This window comes from Spermophilus citellus (assembly GCF_964194105.1).
Source record: "Spermophilus citellus genome assembly, chromosome: 6".
In the NCBI taxonomy this organism is placed as follows: domain Eukaryota; kingdom Metazoa; phylum Chordata; class Mammalia; order Rodentia; family Sciuridae; genus Spermophilus; species Spermophilus citellus.
In genome coordinates this window covers 23,387,437-23,413,074 of record NC_138187.1, presented here as the reverse complement: position 1 = coordinate 23,413,074, position 25,638 = coordinate 23,387,437, and the positions used below count along the sequence as shown (strand labels likewise).

The window sequence follows — 25,638 nt, the reverse complement described above, 5'->3', positions numbered from 1 at the left end:
CTTCCTGCACGCGGCCGAGTCCCACCTGCAGAGCTGGACCAAGTAGATCAGCTTGTGTGGGAGGCTGATTTGCATATTTTATTTAACGATCATCATGTACAACCCTGTCAACTGTATTTCCTGGAGAATTAAGACTCTGTACACCTGGATTAGCACCTAGAAAGTACATACGAAACAAAAAGGAAAAAGGGGAAAGCGTTCCACCAAAACCTGTGGACCACGTTACTCAGGGAGATTCTCACCAGCACAGATGGACTTGTTACCGTCTCTGAGAGCTGGTGACTAGGAGGCTCGATTGCTTCGTGTCTTCGGTGCACTTGAGGACAGGAACTGTGTCGAGTGGGACAGGTTCTATATATACAGTTAAAGGGTGAAGAGTTCACATTCACCCTGTTTTATTCCTGAATCACCAGCCTGCAGACCTGCAGTGAGCTCTCAGAGGCACTGGGAGAGCAGGGGCCTTACCTGACTGCTTGTGGGGGACGCTGTTCAGGATGGTGCCCTGGGACCACTCACCATCTCACAAGCACCCTGACACCTACAGATATCACTGGTCAGGGACGAAGGCTGCACACTGTAGGCAGCCAGCGCCCCACGGCGAGGACCACCAGGTGGCTTCCCCTGCTCACGAGAGGCCTGTGGTTCTCAATGGGATCAGTGGTCAGTTTTCCACAGCCCTGAGGGACTGCTGCTGCTAGTGGGCACGGAGGGCCGGAGTGCTGCTGAACACCCCCAAAGCACAGGCAGTCCTAGGCCACATTCTCAGGCCAGGGCCAGTCAGCACTGCAGAGAGCCCTTCCAAAGGAGGCAGAGGGGCACCATCACCCCGCGCAACCCTGCTGAGGGCTCCCCCCAGCTCTCGTCACACCCACCTCCCCCAGTACACCCTGACCAGGGCCAGCCAGACTTACTGGCTGAACAGGGGCAGGTGCCAGCAGGGCCAGCTCATGTCCAACCACCTAGACAACCAGCAAGTGGCCGTGACTCAGGACAACTGGTGTCACCTCAGGTGTCACAGCCTCGGCTACGCTGACCTCATTGTCCAAGATGAGGTCCACAGTGCAAGGGGCACACAGAAAGGCTCCTGGGTTCCTCTGGGTGGGCAAACCAAATAAGATGGTGCTAAAGACAAACATCCCACAGAGTTCATTTGAAACTAAATTAAAAAAACACATGAAATGCCACGTGCAGCAGACACACGTTCTTTTTTTTATACATATTTACAATTTTACATATTTACTTATCAACATTTCTTCTGCCTTTACAATTACAAACTCCTTCAAACCGTGGGACAGTGGTAACAGAGGACTCTCTTAAACACAACTTGACAGCATTTGCTTGTTTCACCCTTTAGAAGGCAATTACTCCCCAAAAACAGACCACAGCGAACTGAGGAGGAGGCCCACAGAAAATCATGGAGGAAAAGAAGGTGTAGGCAAAGTTTCCACATAAGCCTTAAATGAATCTGTTTCAATAACTCAAATAAATAGTACTTTATTATTAACTAAGCTTCTCCTACCCAGAAAAACAAAACAAAACAAAACAAACCACCCCCACGAACTGTACCTTAAAAATGCTCTGGCATCTATAAGCAATGGAGTCGAACTCTAGACCCCGCTTGCAGGCTGCAGGCCTAGAGCAACACTCCCACATCAGGTCCTCATCCGGCATAAACCTGAGGCTGCAATGGTGGGGGGAGTTTGTCATTTTCAACATTTTCAGAGTCAATAGCTGCTAATGGTTGACTTTGGGGCTTAATTTCCAGTGGATATTTCTCCACAATGTCTTGAACTTCTTTTGCAATTCCATCTGTCCAATCTATTAAGTCTTTTTCAAGTTTCTTGGCTTCATTCATGATTCTTTCCTGTCTTTCATTCAACTGAGACAGGAGATCCAAGTTCTTATACATCTGCTTCACACCTAAGCAGGCATCAGGAGACCAGCCCTCGGGCTCTTGCTTCCTGGGAGAGGTCTGGCCGGACATGTAGCGATCAAAATCCTCCTGACTCAGATTCAAAGACTGGGCATCTAATTTCTCAATGAAAGCCACAGCACAGCACTGCAGGAAGAGGAGGACGGTATTACAGTCAGATTAGACAAGCTGTAAGTATTCAAACAGATTTTTAAAACCTTGTCACAGAGAAGTTAAAATGGAAGCAAAAGTAAACACACAGACGAGTGAACCTCCCCATGTATGTCAGCTTCAAAAACCACCAACCATATTTCCTTCATTCTCCCAGGAGGTCCAGGCCTGTGTGCAGCTCGCAGGGACCCACCAGCCACTCCCTGCAGAGCTCTGGCCAGGCAGGGGCAGCTGGTGCCTGTGGATCCTGGAAATCCTGATGCACATAGACCTCTGGTCCTTGGAGAGGTATTAACATCAGTGGTCAGCTGTCACCTCTGTCCCTGAACAGCAGTGTTGTGTGACCCTGGGGAGTTGCTGGCGCTCTAACATTCCTGGCTCTGCAGGGGGGAGCAACTGGGCAGCCACGGCCAGCACAGAAGGCCCAGTTAGGAGAGGCCTGCCGCTTTCTCATACTGACTAAAATTTTCTACAAGGGACATATACTAGATGCATATTTTTTAAAAAGCTATTTTCAACACAATTATAATGCGCCAATAAAAATAAGTAGGGAAAAAGCTATTTTCACAAGAAAAGTATGTACGACAAAACAGAGAGAAACAGATGACTCTCAGAACATCTTCTGAGAAACCCACCCACCTACACTACTGCTCAGAGCAAGTCACCCCTCTAAGGAGCATGTGTCGCCCTCACAACTGACTTCTGTGTGGCCACTCCCCTACTGCCCGGGGAGGGAACCCAAGGAGATCCTGACACTCCTGGAGTGTGAATGGACACAGGGCGGGAAAGAAAAGGCCACTGAAGAGAAAGAGTCTCAGCTCTCAGCAAATCGTGTGAGCCCAAGACAGGCAGAGCTCTGTGACCAGGCGAGACAGCACAGGAGACAGTGGAGGACAGACGCCAGGGAGGAACTCAAGGGGGAAACACCAAGGCCACACAGGGACAAGGGGAAGTGGGTGGTAGGAGCCAAGGAACAAAACCAACTCCAGACAAAGGTGGCATCAGGGTGCTGGAGGAAGCAGAGCAGGCCGAGTGACCCCCACCGCTTCCTGGGGCTTGCTCTGGTGCGCTACAGGCACACACAGGAACAGGGTCACCCGACACAGTCACACACGCATGGGACAGAATTCGCTCCACTCAGTCCCCAGTGCTTCCCCTTTCCCTCCTTGTTCCTCCTCTCTACTGGTTTTCCTTCTGTTTATTTACAGTTTTTGTTTAAAATTAGTACTTTATAGATACACATAAGGGTAGAATTCATGTATGTACACAGTATAATTTGGTGAATTTCATTCTACTGTTTCAAGTGTTTTAAAAATGGATTATAGGAGCCAGGTGCAGTCGTACACACCTGTAATTCCAGTGGCTTGGGAGGCTGAGGCAGGAGGATTATGAGTTCAAAGCCAGCCTCAGCAATGCTGAGGCGCTAAACAACTCAGTGAGACCCTGTCTCTAAAAACAGGACTGGGCATGTGGTTCAGTGGTGGTGTGACCCTGAATTCAATTCATGGTACCAAAAAAAAAAAAAAAAAAAGGGATACAGGGCTAGGGATTCAGCTCAATTGGTGGCCTGCCTGCCTTGCATGCACAAGGCCCTGGGTTCAATCCTCAGCACCACACACACACACACACACACACACACACACACACACACAAAGTCTCCTTCCTTTCTCCCCTTTCCTTCAATAAATAAATAAATAAATAAAATGATTACTGTTGAAGACTGGACTCTCTCAGGGTGGAAACAGCCCAGTGCAGTGACTCCCAGCCCACCCAGGACCTTAGTGATGCCTATAGAGGTGGGGCTGTGCCCTCTGTTTGCAGTAGAGTCACACACTCTGGGTCACAAGGGCTCTGTGACACAAAGTGAGCACCCTAGCCATGCCTACTCCTCCCTTGTGAGCAAGGACCTGCCGTAGGCCTGTGAGTGACCCGCATGGCCTTGGAGCACCCCCTTCCTGGTCTCCTGCACAACACTGAGCGCAGCCCTCACCAGGTTGGTGAAATAGTAGCCATCCTCCCCGGTCATCAGCCGACTAGGGTTGCAGAAGCGGGTTATGTACTGGATGTTGGACTGCAGGCGTGGGGGGTTGCCCTTCAGCACGATGTAGATGAGCGTGGGCAAGAAGTCATCTGCAGAAGCGGGCTCCCTCTTGGTGACCTTGATGGCGTTGAAGATGTGCTTGCTGCACCTGGTGATGCAGGCCAACTTATCCCGAGGCACACGCTTCGAATCCATTTCAATGATGTCTACAGGGCAGAGAGACAGTGCTACGCATGGGAAAACAGTCACGCCCAAGAAGCCCAAGGTTACACAGGTGTTCTCACTGACTCCCACCCCAGTGGTCACCTAGCATGAAAAACCCAGAGCCCAAGAACGCAACAGGATAGGGCTGGGTGGGGCTCAGTGGTGGAGCGCTTGCCTGGCACATGTAAGGCACTGGGTCGCACCCTCAGTGCATGAATGTGACCGGGGTTCGCCCACAGAGCAGGCGCCCCACCAGGCAGCACAAGTGCTTCCACAGGCTTCACCTGGAGCTCAGAGCACACAGGGCGAGGAACAGAGGTCTGAGAGACTGCACACGGGAGCTGGGACTGGGGCTGGGGCTCAGGGCGGAGTGCTTGCCTGGCATAGGAGAGGTACTGGGTTCCATCCTCAGCACCACATAAAGATAAATAAAGGCACTGTGTCTACCTACAACTAAAATACACATATGATACATAAACAAAAAAGAGAGAGAAGCTACACAACGTGCCCTCATCTACCGCTGGCTTCTAGTCACAGTGGGAGACTGGGAGGAAGATGGTTTAAAGAAGCCTCCCCACTGCCTGTTTCTCTGTGCGTCTCAGACTCCGTCTCAAGGTCTCAAGGTGCCCACTTTGTGCTAAAGCTGACTTGTAAGCACAGTAGTGACTCCTAGGGGGAAGGAGGAAGCTGGTCACAGGGACAACATAGCTGGACAGTGGGGACTCCACCCATGGGTTCCACAGCAGAGGGGCAGCCACAGCTCACAAGCACTTAGGAAATGACCCTGATGGGATCATTGCATGTGTGGCCATACGACAAACCCCACTAACGTGTACAGTTAACATGTTAAAAAATAAAGTAAAAAGCAACGTGGCATGGGGCTGGAGCTGGGGCTCAGTGGCTGAGTGCTCGCCTCACATGCTTCATGAGCCACTGGGTTCCATCCTCAGCACCACATATAAAAATAAATAAATAAATAAAACAAAGATATTGTGCCCATCTTCAAAATAAATAAATAAATAAATAAAGCAACATGGCTATCACACCAAGCCCCTCATGTGGCTCTCAGAATGCAGGCCGCTCAGGCCCAGACAAGTCAGTCCCCGTGGCTGGGATCTCCATCAGCTAAGGTGTCCACAGAAGCTGCAGGACACTGACAACCCACTTGCGGGCAGAAAGGATGAAGCAGGGGTATAAATTTACCTCAAAATAATTCTTCATTTCTCTCAGAAAACTACTTCACTGCCTGTGACTACCACCAAATCCAACGAGGGGGTTCTTTTTGCAATTCTAGGGACTGACCCCACTGAGCCATATCCCCTGATTCTTTTATTTTATTTATTTTTTTTTTGGGACAAGCATCTTCCTAAGTTGCTTAGGCTGGCCTTGAACTTGCAATCCTCCTGCCTCAGCCTCCTGAATTTCTTTCTTTTTTTTTTTTTTTTTTATTTATTATTTATTTTTTAGTTTTCGGCAGACACAACATCTTTGTATGTGGTGCTGAGGATCGAACCCGGGCCGCATGCATGGTAGGCAAGCACGCTACCGCTTGAGCCACATCCCCAGCCCCAGCCTCCTGAATTTCAATGATCACTGGGGTGAGCCACATGCCCCACACTAATGGGCTCTCAGAAGTGCACAAGAGCAGGATAGCTGGGCAGGGTGGCTCACACCTGCGATCCAGGGACTCAGGAGGCAGGAGGGTGCCAAGGTTCAGGCCAGCCTTGGCAACCTATTAAGAACCTGAGCAGGGCTGGGGATGTGGCTCAAGCGGTAGCGTGCTCGCCTGGCATGCGTGCGGCCCGGGTTCGATCCTCAGCACCACATACAAACAAAGATGTTGTGTCTGCCGAAAACTAAAAAATAAATATTAAAATTCTCTCTCTTAAAAAAAAAAAAAAGAACCTGAGCAACGTAGTGAGACCCTGTCTCTAACAGAATCTAACAGAATCGTGTTATATACACACATAAAAGCTCCAAAGGAAATACCACTTTTATGTACATGTAAAGTACCAATAAAAAAATGGGTAAATGAAGGTGTGAAAGGAAGATCAAAAATAGGGGGAGAGAGGAGAGGAAGAAAAGGGAGGGGAGCGGGATTGAAACCAAATTCCGTGCATGTACAATGTTGTCAAAAGGAGCCCAAATATTATGTGTAACTGTAATGGTCTAATAAAAAAACAAATCAGAAAACCAAAGGGTGGGGATGTGGCTCAGTGGAAGAGAGCCCCTGGGTTTGATCCTTAGTGTCGGTCTGACACACACATACAGGAGAAGAGATTATGAAGGATGTTTTTTTTTCTTTATCTTTACATTTTTTTTGTTACCAGGGATTGAACCCAGGGGTGGGTGCTCTACCACTGAGCCACATCCCCAGTCCTCTTTATTTTAAGACAGGGTCTTGCTAAGTTACCAAAGCTGGCCTCAAACTTGTGATCCTCCTGCCTCAGCCTCCCCAAGTCACTGGAATCACAGGCATGGGCCATGTGCCCGGCTGAAGGATGGACTAAGTACAACGGTCAATATGGCCCAAATAACACGAGGAGAGAATGTGTGTCAATGTGCACACATCTAATTCAGCTGGGCCTCGGGGAAGGAAAGGCGGGGAGGTAGCTCAACCTGACCATGCATACTTGCCGTGGCAGACGGCGGTGTGCGCTGGGCCCTGCTCTCTGGGGGCCTCCCAGGATCCCAGCTGGGAAGACAAGGTGTGGGGTCAGATGTGCCAGACAGCGCAGGGGCCTTATTTTAACTGTCTAATGTAGTTTACTCGCTATACTCACATTTTGGGGTGTGTGAATTATATAACGTGGTCAGGCTCCCTTAATCTTTCAATTCTGGCTTATAATTATCACTGCTATGTCCCAATCTCCCCCCACCCCTACTTTGGAGTAAGTCGCTGCACCTCCTTTTTTCTTTATTACCACTTTTACTACTTTTTTCTCCTAAAATTTTTTGAGACAGGGTCCTACTAATCGTACAGGCTGGCCTCAAACCTGCAACCCCTGCTTGGCCTCCAGAGCTGCTGAAACCGCAGGGAGTACCCTGTGCCCAGCTCCATCGTTACTGTTTTCATTTATCTTATTTAGCCTTCTACCTTTTACTGTTGATTTTGAGACTCTATTTTAAACCTTTTCAAAGGGATCAAACCCAGGGCCTTGCACACCCTTCCCCTGAGCTCCGTCCCAGTCTTAACTTTATCAAACTTTCAACCTCTTGCTCACTAGTCTTTCCTTTCCAAAGTGAGTAACAAGTGCAGTGTGTCTGGCTGCCACTGTTGGGCAGAACTGGCAGGCAGAGGGAGGGGAGGGGAGGAGAGGGAAGCAGGAGGCGGATGGGACAAGGACGATTCCCAGGTGCTGCTCCTCTGCCCTTTGTCCTCCTTGGCTCCTCCGCCCCCAATTGAGTCCTTCTGGAACCCAACTCCAGCGTGCAGCCCCCTGATTCACACGGCCCTTCACTGGATGAAATGGGAGGAAAAAGTGAAAAGCAAGAAACTCACAGCTGCCTTTGTTTTACTTGGAGTCATGATTTCCCGCCCTTACTGCTTACTGTGACTGACACTCAAGCTGTGGGATGACTGCACTGGGTCTCTGTCCAGCTTTTACCAGCAACCAGTAGGGCTGAGTATGCCTACCTTAGCCCACCCCAACGTCCAGGTTGATCTTTCGTGGAGTTCTGACCGCAGCACAGGTCAGACCTCTGGGTCATGTTTTCTCACTCCAGCACCTACCTAGCTGTAGGGGACTGACTGTCCCAAGGATGTTCAGAGCACCTTTGACCTCACCCTCCAGAGTCACCAGCTCCTCTGTAGATGTGGCAGGCATTCAAATAGTCTCCAGATGGGGACGGGGTAGAGTGCCTGCTTAGCATGCTTGAGGCCCTGGGCTTGATCCACAGCACCAGGAAAAAAATGACTTTTTTTCTCTCCCAGATGATGCCAAATGTTCCCTGGGGGCAGTGGTACCCAGCTGAGAACCAGTGTTCTAGGCAGATGGCTCCAGGTCAGGCAGAGGTCGTAAGAGCAGCCACTTAATGAGAACAGGGACTTTAGACACTGACCAAAGGCTCTGACATCTCCTTGTACCCAAACTCTTGGAGCTAAGAGAAGCTGATGATGGGATCCTCCCTCTCCTCCCTGGGGGGACACATTCTTCTTTTAAGAAATCCTGAAGCTGGGAAAGGTGGTACGCCTGTAGTCCAGCTACTCGGGAGATTGAGGCAGAATGTTCACTTGAGCCCAGAGTTCCAGACCATCCTGGGCAACCCAGCGAGACCCCACTGCAGGAGGTAAGGAAGAAGCGGTGGGAGCGAGGGAGCGAGAAGAGTGAGAGAAAGAAAAGGGACTCCTGAAGAGTGTTTGACTGGCCTGGATGATTTTCCCCATTTCTGTAGCTCTGCAGCAGACCTTACAGCTGTTACCTCTCTGCCCTGAAAATGGGTCCCCTGCCCAGGAGTGTACGAACCACACCATGTGGAGGGACTGGCTGCATGTCCTGCCTGTCCCACCATCCCCTGGATGGCTGCATTCACTGCCCCTGCCTCCTTACACCGGAAGCCTCACATGAACCCTGGGCACCAGCCAAGGCCCCCGTGGACATTCCCTACGTGCGAGTCCACGGCCCAGGACACCACAGCTGCCAAGTTGGGCCTCAGGACCACTGCACTGGGAAACGGGTGGTTCAGACCTGGTCAGCCGTGGCCAGGCTTCAAGATCCAGTGGTTCCCTTGGGAAAAGTTTTTCAATGAATAAGATTTTTCTCCTTGGGCTGGGGATGTGGCTCAAGCGGTAGCACGCTCGCCTGGCATGCGTGCGGCCTGGGTTCGATCCTCAGCACCACATACAAACAAAGATGCTGTACCCGCCGATAACTAAATAATAAATATTAAAATTCTCTCTCTCTCTCTCTATCTCTCTCTCTTTAAAAAAAAAATAGATTTTTCTCCTTGAATTTGATTAAAAGGTAAAACTATTGTTGGAGCATTTCTCAAGGAGTTTTAAGATCAAATTTGTAGAATTAAGATTTCAAAAGTTTTTTGGTTTTTGGTTTTTCACATTAGTGGTTTTAAACTTTCTTTCCTCTAGCTATCAGAGGAAAAACACACAGGGGTAGACTGGCCATCTCTCCCTGCAGCTTCGGGGCCCATCCTCCTGAGGCTGTTTCTGCATGCTTGACTTTGCTGCACATCTGCACATGTGAGCTGCTTCCAGCCCTATGACCAGCTCCTCTAGCATACTGTCCTCTGAAGGGTCTCAAAGCCTTTCATCACAGTAGGCCTCCCACAACAGAGAAGCCCATTCCAGGAGCCCCAGTGCCAAGGCTGGGACCAGGAGGACCCTTCCCCATCTACATCTAGAGACAGACATCAACTAGTGTGTTAACAAACAAGACTCACAGGGCCAACTTGGAGCACACGGGGTGACCTGGGGAAATCCAGCCAATACTCCTAATTTTACTGTTTACAGTTAGTGTCCACTTTGGTGACTCTTGTACTCAGGTAGACAATTTTAGATTAGAAAGTGACAAGACTTGGGGACCAAGATGGGAGAGAAAGACCAAGAAGGCTTTTTGAAGGTTTGTTTTTTAATTCCTACTATCAAAAGATCTCTTGAACCCTATCTCAGCTGCCTTGAGAAAGTGTGGCCTTACAAAGGCTGTTCAACTCTGAACATCCTGCAATACTCTTTTTTAGTTCTATTTTAAGCAAACAACAGTTTTCCATTTGCGATTTTTGGTTTCACATGGTCTGCCCTGTGGTTTTTAGTCTCTGGAAAAACCAAACACCAAGTCCAAGCCCACCTCTGATCTCCTACGGGGTCCCTGAGCAGAGGGTAGGGCTGGGTGACTGCGCTGTAGCAGAGGTCCACTCCCCCCCTTCCCCCTCCCTCCACAACACCAGGGAATAGCACTCCTCCTGTGTCCAGCCGAGCTCTCAGCCTTTCAAATTACTGCCCATTTGAACAAAGAGACTGCAGACCTGGAGGTGGGACAATAGCCCTCTTAAGGATGAAGTGAACATTGGCCACATCCTCTGACAGTATCTGTCCCCACAGCTAGAATGGCAGCCTCTGAGACCTGAGTCCAGTGCCTTTCTCCTTTGCTGGCAGAACAATGGAACTTATCCCTTTCAAAATCTTGACCTTATTGTTGATGGGCATTGGGGACAAGGACCGAGCTTTCAGTACTGGGACCTGTGAAAGCCTAGTGAGAAAGCCTGGCACAATGAAGACAACAGTATTTAGCTAGACCAGCTACACTTAGTCCTCAGAACCTGCACGAAAATGAGAGTAGTCGACCTAGCTACAGGAGCTGAAGGGTGCAGAGCCTGAGGAGGCAGAGAACATCTGGAGAGACCCATGCAGAGAGGCACCGAGACAAGCAGGTTCCTGTGGGAACCCCCTCTTCACAGCCCTCATGAAACCACCATCTCTCCCGGTGGCTCTCCTGGAGCAGCCTGCTGGTGGCCTGCCTCTGGCACTGCAGCACCTAGGGACCCCCTCTGCTCCCCAGCAGGACTTCAGCAGCAGCAGCAGCAGCAGCAGCAGCAGCAGCAGCAGCCAGGGGAGGAGCCTTCCGACTCCCTCCCTGGTGGAGGGGAGGCTGGCCAAGGCCTCTTAACGACTGTGCTGAACTTGTGCCATCCTGCACCACCTCCTAGCAGGAGTGGTTACTCCTCTGAATAAAAGACAGACACGGCATCAGATGCCTGCACCTGCACAGAATGATAGGGCCATATCCATCTGGGGCACTTTGTTTACTTCCTGATCAAACCAGGGAATCATTCTAAGCATACCTCTCCCTCGGGTTAATGACCAACCAGAGGCACCTTCTTAATGTTCTCCAGCTCAGGGATTACTGTGCCTCACCAATTCCCTGCTTGCATTCAAAATTATTTTGAATACACAAATGCAACTCAGTCTTAAGAAATTCATTTTAGCTCTATTTGCCCCTAGTTCAATGCTCAAACAATAAGACTCTGATCTCTAAAAATGAAGGGGAAAAGGAGTTTATCTGCTATTCTGAATGCATCAAATTCAGAAAACACTCTTGCAAACACTTTCCTGACTTTTGCTCACTGAAAACTGGACTGACAGCAATGTCAAGCCACCGGGGAGCACCCACCAACAGCCTGTTTCACTGACCTGTGATCGCTTTCACCACCATGTCAGACACTTCTGGAATTTCTTCATTGACAGGGACACAAAGCATCTGAGGTGTAACCCAGTGCAGGGCTCTACAAAGAGAGAGACAGTCAAGAGAGTTCCAAGAATGGGAGGTGGTCTTTTGTCTTGCCCTCCCTTCAGCTACAGGAAAGGGGCATTGCTGAGCAATTAGACCATCCTGGACCCAAGAGCAACACCTCTGCATGCATCAGGAGCTCAACTGACCTAACCGAGTAAAGAGAATGCTAAAACGAGGTGTCTCCTCCACTCCTGTCACAGGAAGAACACGAGACCATTACACTGGGTGAAAGGAGTGTTTACTACTGAGACTGGAAAGCACTCTACATGTAGATCTGAGAACAACTGCTGCTCTGCATCCTCAATGTCCTTTACACTCCCCAAGTCCCTACCAAGACTGCTGTGGACCTCTCTACTTATGTAGCTAATGCTCACCCGCACCTCAGTCTAGCAGCCACTTGCTACGTCTGGCTCCCACCACGGACTCCACCTTCCCCTGGCCCAGCACCAACTGCTTACCTCTGGGTAAAGAGCTACCAGTCCCTTGTGTGGCCCTTGTTTGGGATTCCCAGGGCCCTCTCCTCTACACACATTAAGGCCTAGCCCTGGAACCATTCCCACACCTAGGAGGCCTGTCCCCAAGCGTGCCACCACCAGTGGACTGCAGAGCACTGTGGCTCACTCCCCTGGTCCTGAGATTGGGAAAGGAGTGACTGCAGGAACGGCTGAACAGTGGGCACAGAGGTGCGAAGGAAGGTGACACCTGAGGGGGTATTCACAGCCCCTGCCAGATAACAATGCACAGAAACACAAAAACCAGTCCTGTTCCCTGGAAATCTTGGTGATGTGAATCAATTTCAAACACAAATCTGAAACTGCTGGAGTCTGACATACGAGCAAGACTACCCCAGGCCCTTCCTCTGGGGCCACAGCCGTCCTGTGCTCAGGCACAGGCAGGCAGTGTGGCTTTCCCAGTCTCCTGAGGGCTGAAGCGCAGGTGCCTTACTTTCGGACAACGTGTTCTTCCAAACAGAAGAAAGCAAGATGAGTACATGAGTACCTGATCCTCTTCTGAATGGCGAGGTCCTTCTTCTCATCGTCTGTGGTTTCCGGGCAGAACACGTGTTTATAGAGGCGCGTCATGATGTACTTTTCAATCTGATCCATTATCTTCTCAACTCTTTCTGGAGGCACTGAAACACACGGTGGATACAAAAAGCTCAAGAGAAGGGCAGACATTTTAAATTAAGAGAACATCTTCACACTATCTGCTACATAACCTCAGCACGGTCATCAGCCAAGGACTTGAATTCCCAAGACCCAGGGACACTGGCCAGCTTCCTTTCATCTCTCGGAGGGTTACTATAACACCACTGAGATCCCCGAGGTACATGTGGGGCAGGTTCTCAGATAGGCGTGTGTGCTGAGTACATCCTAAGGTACAACAGCAAAGCAGGTCAAATTTCAGAAGAATCTTTAAAATCCCAAGTCCACGATTCTCATGGTTTTTTTTGGTTGCCCGAACTCCCTTAAGGACATCATCATCATGAACAATGACTCACCAAAATAGTGACTCTAAAATGGGGATTCGTTTAGAAAAGCTTTCCAATGGACAAGAGGGCTTCAATCTACCTCCCCTTCACCCACAACAGAGATGGCAACACCTGTTCAGACAACGCTCCACTGCTCTGGTTGTCTTGGAAGGCACTACCAAGCATGAGCCAGTGGCCACGATGTCATGCAGTGGTTCACTGGAGGCTGTGGCCAACCAGCCAGGCTGGCAGAGGAGGAGGGCACTGTCAGGAGGTGGGCGGCAGCCTGTGCCAATACCAGCAACCCTCAATGGCTGGCTAGCACAGTTACCTTTTCCACGGGTCTGCATTCTTTCTGCCACATTCTGGTAAAAATCCTGAGTACACTCTGACTGCTCCTCAATGCTCAGATCCTGAAACAGAGGGAGGAAAAGGCTGCTTGGCAGCTGGACAAAGCGCCCAAGCAGAGCTCTCAACCGTGAGAGGTTTCCAAACCAACTCCTTGCACTGGTGCTCATCTGAAAAGTACTTACAAATTATATTCATTCTGCAAGGAACAATAACATACCCATTCATATTTTATGATGTCATGACCTTTTAATTTTTCACTCTATATACATATTCTTAACGTAACTTATGTACATTTTCATCCATCTAATCTACTTAATCATCTTTGATGGCGTAGCCGATTTGTTTAACCATGCTCTATCACTGTGCATTTGGCCTGCTTCCCCCTCCCCTTTTTAAAATATTTTGTTGTTGTTGTTGGAACTTTATTTTTATTAAAATGTGGTACTGAGAATTGAACCCAGTGCTTCACACATGCTAGGTGATTGCTCTACCACTGAGCTACAACCCCAGCCCCCTGCTTCCTTTTTTTTTTTACTGTTATGTATAGTAGCTATGAACAATTTTTTTTTTTTTTTTTTTTTTTTTTTTTTTTGCTGAGGTGGACAGGGACCAGGGATTGAACTCAGGGGAATTCTCGACCACTGAGTCACATCCCCAGTCCTATTTTGTATTTTATTTATAAATATTTCTATTTACTTAGAGCCAGAGTCTATGCTTAGTGCCTTGCTTTTGCTGAGGCTGACTTTGAACTCCCAAACCTCCTGCCTCAGCCTCCCAAGGTGCTGGGATTACAGCTGTGCACCATTGAGCCCGGCCTATGTACAATTTTTTTGAGACTGTTATCTTTTGAGTTACTTTTTTGTAACTATTCCAAAAGTGGCATTAAATCACCTTGATAGCTCCAAGTATCTACTGCTGGATCCAATCCTCAGAAACCCAATGTGCACTGCCATTAGCCGAGTGCAGTCACTGACTTCACCACACCCCTATAACGTGGGGCTCTGTGATTTTATTTGCTTTTAGTGATTATACAGGTACACTGTGTGTGTCTACTGTTCACCTTCTCCAATGTCAATGTCAACTTTAAGCTGATGTGAAAAGGGCCTTCCTCACCGCCCATCTGCACTCAGCTATTCCCCAACTTTTGCTCTTTCCCACTTTTCAATTTATTTCAGATACTAGCATTGAACTGGTGGTCCCGGCTCAGGATCTGGACACCGACTCTCTCGGTGTCCATGGTGTGCCCCCAGCCCAAGCCACCCCGCTGCCTCCTGATTGCCCTGCTGCTCGAGGCCCTGTTCCTGGCTTTCCACCTCTCTACACTACTACACTGTTCTCTGTGCAGACTGGCCTCACTCTCACCAGTCCCCTCAGTTCCCCTAGAAAGCACAGCCTTCCAAGTCGGTAAGCCCCATGGCACTTTGGGGTCACTCTGCCTGCAGTCCCATGCTGTCTACATTGGTCATCCACAGAAGAGCCCTGGCTGGCTTAGAATCAATCCTCAGCAGGAAATCCTGGCCTCCCGCCTTGGTGGGTTCGCACACAACGCAGCATTGAGCGCCCCCACTCTCCTCGAGCTCCACTTTACAAGTTACTCCCACTCACCTCCCCTGGCCACTGAAACAGCACCAGCAGCTCAGCTCAACTTCTCTCCACAGCTGTGATAAGCCTCAATCCTTTCCTCTGAGATGTTCCCGCTTAGCCTCCACAGGAAACTCACATCTAGAACAGTCTATACGTAAGCTGGGTCTTTCAGCAGCTGGTAGCAAGACGGGGCTCTGTCTCCCCTTCTCTCCACTTGTCCTACAATTTACTCCTGAAGAACTCACACTGCTTCTGGTATCACTGATTTTTACCAAAATCTCATCTGGTTGTGATAACTTTCATTTTAGAATACATCTCAAAGGCTGCTAGATTTTAGAAGCCTCCTTTCCATGAATTTTTCTTCCCTCCTCTTCACAAAAATTTTATACTTCTATCATTCTGTTTTCCCAAAGATTATTTCCCCCTAAAATTTTCTGAAAATCATATTTCTATCCACTTAGAAAGAAACTTAACACATAAATAGTAAAACTGCCCAACAATGTTATAAAAAGGTTAATAAAATGCTCCCAGAGCCTTCTGTCTAAAGGGGAAGATAAAAGGCCAGCATTCTGCTATTCTATTATCACCATAAACAAGAAGGACATGTAACTCTCTCAATTGTTTCTCTTCTGAGACAGGGTCTCACTATGTTGCCCAAGCTGGCTGTGAACTCCTGGGCACATTCCCCTGCCTCAGCCCCCTGAGCAGCTGGGAATGCAGGTGCTTGCCACCATGCCTAGCTTAACTATGAACAAACTGTAGTCATTCATAGGATTATTATTCGACTCAGTTAACTGGAAACACTTTGACCTTTTCAAGACCTAAGTGTCCTGTTGTACTGGTGATAATGGATCACCATCCCCGGTTTTGCACAGTCACTAAAATTTTATGTTATAATTCAGAAAACTTTTTTCTAATAGATCTGATTGTTGCTTATTCCCACCTCCAACCACCCAACTAAAACTCATGGCTAAGAGGGCTTTGTTCACCATTATACCTCAGACCAGTATCAGAGCCGGGCATGTGGTTAGCTCAACCTTCTCTGAAGGAGTAAATGTGATCCGTTATTATCATCCCCCTTTGTAATACTGTGAAGACACTGGGAAATAACCCTCATCTCTTCCGTACAACAGAGGCAACGAGGGCCTTGGCATTGCACTCTTTTCAAGGGTATTTATATAGAGTACTAGGAGGCAGAGAAAGAGGAAAGGGTAGATTGTTTACTGTCCCAATACAATAAAGACAATGATTCCTTTTTTTTTTTTTTTAAAGATTGAGAGAGGAGAGAGAGAGAGAGAGAGAGAGAGAGAGAGAATTTTTTAATATTTATTTTTTAGTTCTCGGCGGACACAACATCTTTGTTGGTATGTGGTGCTGAGGATCGAACCCAGGCCACACGCATGCCAGGCGAGCGCGCTACCGCTTGAGCCACATCCCCAGCCCCAACAATAATTCCTTTTAGAGCAAAGATCCGGCTGACTCACTGTCCATGTGAAAGATTCAGGATCTAAGTTCAAGGTTCCTCTTCTCTAACGCAACTGTGACTATCAGCATTACCTGTCATCTTTGCATTGCCCGTAGGACTCGATACTGAAGGAATTAGTGCAAATGCTGATAATTTGGCTACTGCTATCAGTAATAAACTGGCCTTTTATCTCTGACCCAGGAGACTCATGTCTTCTGCCAGAATCCATGAAACCATGGCTGGCTCAGTAGTCAGGCTGCAAGTAAGGTGATTGCACCTTCACAGTACTTGTCACAAGACCTATAGGACAGGTTTGGGCTCATAAATTCTTTTAACCTCTACAAAATTCCAAAAGGTTTTTCCACAAACAATAGTCCAGCAATATAAAAATAAACCCTTTTCCTCAAGTATTTGCTAACTATTACCTGGAATTACCTTTCTATAATGACTAAGTACAAAATCAATTATTTTTCGTAAAAACATTTTTCTTTATAGTTTAAAACAGAAATGGGCATATCTCCTTCAATATTAATACTGAAAGGTACTGTTTAACCTTTTTTTTTCACCTTCAGTTTTGAAAACATGCAACTGACTATTTCCTTAATCAAGTTTTCTATGTATTTCATGTGAGACTCCCATTATTAGAATTTAGATCTCCTATTGTTCGGGTTAACTTTTTTCTTTTCTTTCCTTTATGGTGCTGGGGATTGAACCCATGGCCTCATGCATGCTAGGTAAGTGCTCTACCACTCTAATCTCCTGCCTTCATTAAATCTCTTTTGTACTGCTGTTAATCTATTTAATCTATTTAGGTTTTAATTTTTTTTCCTCCCCCAGAGCTAGGGATTGAACCCACCTCTTACATAACTAGGTAGTCACTCTATATATCTGTATATCCTCAGCCTTGTATTTTTTAATTGCTTATTTCTGCTGCCTTCAATGATTTTTCAGGAAAATAAGCACACCAGAGGTCTAATCCTTTTAAATAAAATTTAAAAATTAAGCATACTCATTTCAAGTATACCATGTATGCAGTCCTCATATGCTGAAAAAGGCAGTCACACCAGGTTCATTATTTTAAGTATTTCTACATCCAGACAAATGAGAGAGTACAAATTGTTTTTGTTCTGTTTTATTCAAGTTCAATTACTGGCCAGAACCTTTCAGGTATGTTGTTCATCTCACATTCCCAGAGAAGAGTTAGGTTAATCATTTTTAGCAGCTAGGTAGTACCTGGCTATAAACTCATATATGTCATCTGTAGAGGTTATAATAAACTTTTTTTTAATCAAGAAAGTACTTTGGGCTGGGGTTGTGGCTCAGTGGTAAAGCACTTGCTTGGCACATGTGAGGCACTGGGTTTGATCCTCTGCACCATATTTAAATAAACAAACAAATAAATAAACGGCTGGGCACAGTGGCTCACACCTGTAATCCCAGTGGCTCATGGCTCGGGAGAGTGAGGGAGGAGGATCAGGAGTTCAAAGCTAGCCTCAGCTAAATAAAGTGAGGCGCTAAGTAACTCAGTGAGACCCGGTCTCTAAATAAAATACAAACTAGGGCTGGGGATGCAGCTCAGTGGTTGAGTACCCAAGTTTAATCCTCAGTGCTCCAAAAAAACCCCACAAACAAACAAACCTGTTCTGCTGGGTATGGGCGCTCACTTGTGATTCCAGTGTCTCAGGAGGCTGGGGCAAGAAGATCACAACTTTGAACCCAGCCTCAGCAACTTAGTGAGGTCCTAAGCAACTTAGGGAAACCCTGTCTCAAAAAAAAATAAAATAAAATAAAAATAAAAAAGCGGGGGGTGGGGGACTGCAGATGTGGCTCAATGGTGAAATGCCCCAGGTTTGATCCCCAGTACCAAACACCACCACCACCACCACATCTGCTCACTACCTATGCCAGGCCTTGTGTCATATGCCGAAGATTCCTAAGATGCCTGCATAGGCTTTGCCCACATAACCATGAGACACAGTGCAGAAATGAAGACTGGGCTGCATAGCAGCTCTTAAAACAGGAGGAAACTGAGATCATACCCAGGTCTCTGATACCAATTAATAATGCCCTGAAAAGAGCTATGCATGGTGGTACCTACACCTGTTGATTTTAGTACACTGAATAAAAAGTCACAAAAGCACACTTCTGAGCAAAAGTAAAACAAACCCAATTGAGTAGCTTTCTTAAATATAGTATGAAACAGTATGTATGCTATATGTGTCATAGACCATGGGTTAAAGAATAAAGTATAAAATTTCAGTTTTTAATTCTGCTAGAAAAGGAGAGCTGTATGTCAAATGAACTCTGAGTTCTTCATTAAGGAAGCCTATCATTGCTTCTAACATTAAAAAAACAAACAAAACAATGGCTTGCCTCCATGCTTGAACTCCAAATGTAATTATTTGCTCAAAATACCTAAAAAGGAAAAGAGGGCTGCTTACTTACAATGTCATTATATTCCTAAAGAGCAAGAAAGAAAGCTTTTACCTTTAGAAACTGAATTTGACATTTAAAAAATATTTTGACAAGCTGGATACACCTGTAATCCCAGTTATTAGGGAGACTGAGGCAGAAGGATCACAAATTCAGAAAGTTCAAAGCCACTCTGGGAAACTTAGTAAGACCCTGTCTCAAAATAAATAAAAATGGCTGAGGATGTGGCTCAGTGGTAAAGCCTGGCATGCATGAGGCCTGAGTTCAATCCCCAGCTGGGAGGAAAAAAAAAAAAAAAAAAATTTTTTTTTTTTTAAAATAGAAGTCTACTGCTTATTGGTCTAGTGATGTTTGAAAACCGTGAAGCAGTTCAACATTCTGCTGTTTTAAAATTCCCTTTTTCCTTTCTCTTAAGACCTCTTCATGTCACAGAAGAGATAGAGTTAATTTTGACAAGGTTAAAGAATGTTAAAGTAGAATTAACCCCTGTTTACAAACTGAATTCCTCCATGGGTAGTCTTATGAATTCTGCAATTGAAATTATGGTTTAGAAATCAGGGGCTCAAGAGACAGATGTGGAAGTCACAGCTCCAGTTCCTACTCTGGTAAAAACTTAGCTCTGTAGTTTTGAACAGGTCCCTCCCTCCTCTATGGCTCTCAGCTCCCTCATCTATGAAACACAGGGACTGAGACTAGACAGTGCTAAAGTCCCCTTCAGTGTTTAAATTCTATCTTTCCCTACCTGAACAAGAGGAGAAAAACTAAAAACACAAAAACAGAAGACAAAACAAACAATGTCACTGCCTAGACCTACCAGTCTAGTCATTATTAGAGAGAGTGAAGGTATCTGGCTGCTTGCAGTTTATCCTCCCTACGAGGTAACAAGCGACCAGGGCTATTACTCAAGCACATAATTCAAGTGGCTTCAAAGTCAGAATTTCCCTACAAAGATGATCTAAACTTCATTGAGCTGCAGTGGAAAAGTACTTGCCCAGAGCCAGGTTTTAAGTTGGTTTTGAGGATTTTTTTAGTCAACAATTGGTCTTGATTTTCTCAGGGTAAAATCACAAGATTATACTCTAATATTATCTCAATGACTTTTCCTGAAACTAAGCCTCTGACAGCAGTGAGTACTCTCCACCTACCCTTTTGTAATGCATTCCTTCCAAGAACACCTTGGTCTGTTTATAGATCTCTTGTCCAGTCTTGTGGAAGGTCTTGAGAAACTCGATGAACTCCTTAGACACTCGGTCTGTTTCAATGCTGGTCTGCCGGTTTATGGAAGGACTGGGAGCTTTTGCTTCCTGAATTTCTGCTAGGAAAATAAATAGCAAATTTCATCACACAGAAGATCTATGCATGGAATCATTAAGTATCTAACTTTAAGATTCATTAGACAACTTTCCTTAAAGTAAGCAGAAAACGATTTTATGAACAGGAAGTAAAAGTGAAATGATCTAAAAGATACTAAAAAATTGCTCTATAGGATTTTCTTGACCAAAATACAGCATGAACTGATGTATGTATTTATCCATCAACACTGAAAATGTACCACTATCTTAAACGGCTTTCTCAAAGACTGCCTAGTCTGGGCTGGGGATGTGGCTCAAGCGGTAGCGCGCTCGCCTGGCATGTGTGCGGCCCGGGTTCGATCCTCAGCACCACATACAAACAAAGATGTTGTGTCCGCCGAAAACTAACTAACTAAATAAGTATTAAAATAATAAAAAAAAAGACTGCCTAGTCAACAAGGAAAGTAACCAATAGTAGAAGCACAGAAATATTAGATGACATAGAAAACAGCTTTTCAAATCCCACTGTACTTGGAAAAAGGCAAAGGCTGACTTCTTTATGTGGAAACAAAACTATTTTACCTACCATTCAGTTTTCAAGTCTCATTGATCAAAGTGAAACAAGGCACTCAAAGCAGCATGAAGAACTCGAGGGAGCACACATCAAAGAGGTGTGGAAATCGAGCACACTGTCTGATAACCGGGTGCACACTACACTTAAAGGAGAATGGGACTCCACAGAACAGAAACAAGTTGCAGAACAGAAAGCAAATGCTTTTAGAAGGTGTGAGCTACACCTGGTCTAGCTCACCTGAACTGCCTAAGCTTGAGCAGCACTTTCAAGTCAAAATCTGCAAGGAATGCAAGTCTCTCATACTCCCACAATCTCCATTCATACACAAAAACAAAAGTCAGTAAGCCAGGTGTGGTGGTGCACGCCTGTAATCCCAGCAGCTTGGGAGGTAGAGGCCGGAGGATCACAAGTGCAAGGCCAGCCTCAGCAACTTAGCAAGGCCCTAAGCAACATAGTGAGACCTGTGTCAAAATAAAAAAGGACTGGGGATGTGGCTCAGTGGTAAAATGCCCCTGGATTCAATCCCCAATACCAAAACAACAAAAAAAAAGGCAAACCAGCCTCTTACATACACACATTCATTCTTAGAGTAACTTCTCACCTTGTTTTTTGAACTTTAGTACTTAAACTCTTGGTATATTTTAATGATGTGGTTGTAATAAAATTTTAAGAGAATGAAAGCACAATTCCTATTAGGGTGACTGGTTTATTCTGACAAGACAAGACAATTATCCAAAAAAAATATACTACTAACTATGGCAAACTGAAGAGTCCACCACTTACTATTACATCATTGGTTATTAAGCTAAGTAGTATTTACTGACTTCAGTGATGTTGAAACTAAAGCAAAAGTATTCCCCCCACCCAGTGAATTATGAGTAGGTAGCACAACAACACTGTATTTTATAGTTAGTTCTTCCTCCAAGTCAAGTATTTGTCTATATATAGATTATCAAGTGTTTCATATGACTCAAAATTCAGAAATTCTAAAAGAAAATAATTCAATTACATTATTCAGGAAAAAAGAGATGGGTATGGTGGTGCACCCTATAATCCTAGCTATACAGGAGGCAGTAGAATTGCAAATTTGAGGCCAGCCAGGGCAACTTGAGAAACTGTGTCCCAAGCTTAAAAAATAAAGGGGATGGAGGTGCTGGGGATGTAGCTTCATGATAGAGCACCCCTGGGTTTGATCCCCAGTAAGAAAAGAAGCACACAAAACCCAGCATGGTAGCACATGCCTGTAATCCCAGTGGCTTAGGAGGCTGAAGCAGGAGGATCATGAGTTCATGCCAGCCTCAGCAACTTAGCAAGGCCCTAAGAAACTCAGGCAGATCCAGTCTCTAAAATAAAATACAAAAAAGGCTGGGGATGTGGCTCAGTGGTTTAGCGCCCCCAAGTTCAATCCCCGGCCCCTGCCCTCCACCAAAAAACCCAGTGTATGTATGGCAAAGAACACTGTAAGTCAAAAGTTAGAGAAAACTGAAAAAAATATTTGCAAGCAACATTACAAACTAAAGGCTACTCTCCTGAACGACTTCTAGAAAGAGACAAAGATAAATAAATCCAGTAGTCCAACAAGAGAAAGAATTCCAAGACAGTTGTGCACAGAAAGGAATCACAGATGGATTTTTTTTTTTTTTTTTTTTTTTTTTTTTGAGACAGGGTCTCACTAAATTGTCCAGGCTGGCCTTGACTTTGCAATCCTCTTGCCTTAGCCTCCTGAACAGCTAGGCTTGAAAGTGTGAGCCACTATGCCCAGCTAGGTGGATCTTAACATAGGCAAGATGTGCAATTTCACTCAGGGTAACAAATATGCTAATTAAAATTATTGTAAGATCTTACTGTAAAACATTCTTAAGCTTAAACTTTGGCTGTCTCAAAATAACAACATAGAAAGAGCTGAGGGTATGGCTCAGTGGTTAAGTGCCCCTTGGCTCAATCCCCCATATAGAAAAAAAGCAAAAGAAAAATAAAATTCCACTGTATGCTGTCACTTTAAAGATACCCATATGTTTGAAATTGAAGAAGGGAAAAAAGACAAAACATCCAAATGATCAAACCAGCTTAAGTGACTTTATCAATATCAGACAAAAATCAATCTCAGAACCTGGACCACAACACTAAGAATAAAGAGGCGTTTCGTGGTGAGAAAGGGGTTAATTCTTCACCATGCAGCAACCCTAAATGTATGTATGCACTGAATAACATAGCTTCAAAATCCAAAGCAAAACCTGGCAAAGTGAAGGGGAGGCAAGCAAATCCAAATTAAGACTGGAGATCCCAACATGCTGCCTAAGCGATGGAGCAGGAATAAGAGCCCTCTACTTGCCCTGACAATGGCTTACCCAGGGTGAAGGCTACTGTGTGCTGAGCACCAGCACTTCTCGTCCATTGGGGGTTCCCAGTGGTGTCCACAAGTGAGCAGCTGAGGCTCCTGGAGTGCAGGGACTGAACCATGCTGCTGTTGCTGCTGCTGCTGCTGCTGCTTACACGGCAGGGGCTGGAGCAGAACTCAGCTCTGCACTAACTCCAAAGCCAACTCCAAAGCCAGGAAAGGTGCAGAGACCCAACCACCGGCTTCACTGTCTTACTTGTGCATACTCCCCTCTGGGAAATGCCTTCCTAAAAGAAGGCATTTGTTTGTTAAAAAACAAAACATACAAACAAAAAAACACCCCTTTTAAAATGTAAATGCAGGGGTTCAGGGTAGAGTAAGGTCCTGGTGATCACTGGCACCAAAAAAAAAAAAAAAAAAAAAAGTATTATAAAGATTAATTCGGTTAACTCTTTATAAATTACTAAAATTGACATGTGGCTGTTTCTCTATCCTAAAAGTCAATCATACTAACAGAAGAGAAATCTGGTTAGAGACACAGGTCACAGCAGGGAACAGGTGAGGTAGTTTTGAACAACCAAGGGTATTTGGTGTGTGAGATCAAAGAAGGGAAGAAGAAGGTTAGACGCAAAAGAACAACTTTGCCCACGTCACAGCTTTCAGCTCTGGCCAGGGCCCAAGTGGCAACACTGGCCCCTCAACTTAAAACCATCGCGTGCTGTGAATGAAGAAAGGAAGCTTGCATTTCAAGTACACCCAGTCGACCAGGCTTAGGAAGCACTCCAGGCCCCACTGTAAACACCAGTTTCAAAGCCTTCCCAGCAGGACAGCCAGCGGGTGAGTCACAGTGAGAACTATGCCCAGCCACCACCCAGCCCAGAGAGAAGCCCTCTCAGGATCCCTACTCCCAACTACTATCCTCGGGGTTAGGCGCTGTCTTCACTTCCTTCATTACACCCCAATGCACTGAGGCCAGATAGATTAGGTCACCTACATACCCAAGTACCCAAAGAAGTGAGTGAGTCAGTGGGGGAAGAGCGGGGGTTTGAATCCAGACTTGCTCTATCCCCAAGCCTGAGTTCTACATGGCCACATCACATAAAATGTCTTGGTTTTTTGTTTTTTGTTTTGGTACTAGGGATTGAACCCAGGAACACTATTCACTGAGTTACATCCCAGCCCTTGTTATTTTTGAGACAGGATTTGGCTAAATTGCTAAGGCTGGTTTTGAACTTGTAATCCTCATGCCTCCATCCTCCCAAGCCACTAGAATCACAGGTATGGCCACCATGCCGGCAACTCACTCATTACTCACTAATTACTACAATATATTCCTACTTAAGTCAACCAACACACCAGGTGTGGCAATGGGCACCTCTAGCCCGTCTACTCAGGAGGCTGAGGCAGGAGGATTATTGAGCCCAGGAGCTTGGGGCTAGCCTGGGCAAGAAGAGAAATGCTGTCTCAAAAACAAATAAAAATAAAACCAAGCAAAGAGTATCAACTGAGTACCTAAATCTTTTCTATACAAAGTAACCCTGTAAAAGCAAAACCCTCACTTAAAGTTTATTTCAAGAATAGTTTTGAAAGAATGTAGACAGCCTGGAATGTCACTGTTAAAAAAGAGCATAACCAGTAGTAAAGTTGGTCAACAGCACTTCTAGTCTAGTGAAAAGATATCTTATATGATTTTGTTGTTATTTTGTGGTGCTGGGGATCGAACCCAGGACCTTGTGCATGTGAGGCAAGCACTCTACCACCTGAGCTAAATCCCCAGCCCCATATTTTATCTCTCTTAAAAATGGACTTAGGGGCTGGGGTTGTGGCTCAGTGGTAGAGTGCTTGCCTAACATGTGTGAGGCCTGAGTTCGATCCTCAGCACCACACAGAAATTATATCCATTAACAACTAAAATCTTAAAAAAAAAAAACGTACTTAGGCTGGGCATGATGGTACATGCCTGTAATCCCAGCAGCTCAGGAGAATCACAGGTTTGAGGCCAGACTCAGCAATTTAGTGAGGCCCTAAACAATTTAGCAAAACACTGTCTCAAGATGAAAAATAAAAAGAGGGCTGGGGATGTGGTTCAGTGGTAAAGTGCCCCTGGGCTCGATTCCTGGTTAAATAATAAATAAAAATGTGCTTTAAACTCCACACATTTCTGGGATCTTGTACAGAAAGAGGACAACTCAGGAGAATATTATAGTTCCTCTGACTATTGTTATATGACATGGACAAAAAGGTCTGTAGTATAACATAGTTTATGAGTGACAGGACTATCATTTATTAGTCACAGTGAGCACCTTTCAGTCATATGAATTCATGCTAATGAAAGGACTCTTGTGGGCCCCTAAACAGCTTCAGGATGAGGGGAAAAGGGAGAGATCTCACTTTTTTATTAGTGTCTTAGCGGTCGTTCACATAACAGTGGGGTTCATTCTAACATTCATAAATGCATAAAACATACTCGGCTCCATTTCAACCCCTACTAATTACCCTCTCCCTCCCGTCCTCCCTCTCCCCACTCCTCCCTGTCCTTTATTGGGCTTCCATTGATT

General features: G+C 45.9%; 1 protein-coding gene across 3 annotated transcripts in view; it reads right to left on the bottom strand.

Moving 5' to 3' along the window:
- Window positions 1–1,186: 1,186 nt before the first annotated feature.
- RABGEF1 (RAB guanine nucleotide exchange factor 1) overlaps window positions 1,187–25,638 on the bottom strand; it is a 60,629-nt gene continuing 36,177 nt past the window's right edge. For 2 of the 3 annotated variants that reach the window (XM_081296925.1, XM_081296926.1), the window contains exons 4-9: window positions 20,022–20,191; window positions 13,375–13,456; window positions 12,572–12,704; window positions 11,473–11,564; window positions 4,074–4,330; window positions 1,187–2,059 (exon numbers count right to left, since the gene is read on the bottom strand). In XM_081296925.1, the coding sequence (XP_081153051.1) occupies window positions 1,661–2,059; window positions 4,074–4,330; window positions 11,473–11,564; window positions 12,572–12,704; window positions 13,375–13,456; window positions 20,022–20,191 (1,133 nt within the window). In that variant the 3' untranslated portion in view covers window positions 1,187–1,660. The remainder of the gene's footprint in view (window positions 2,060–4,073; window positions 4,331–11,472; window positions 11,565–12,571; window positions 12,705–13,374; window positions 13,457–20,021; window positions 20,192–25,638) is intronic. The other variant, XM_081296927.1, reaches the window with a different exon arrangement.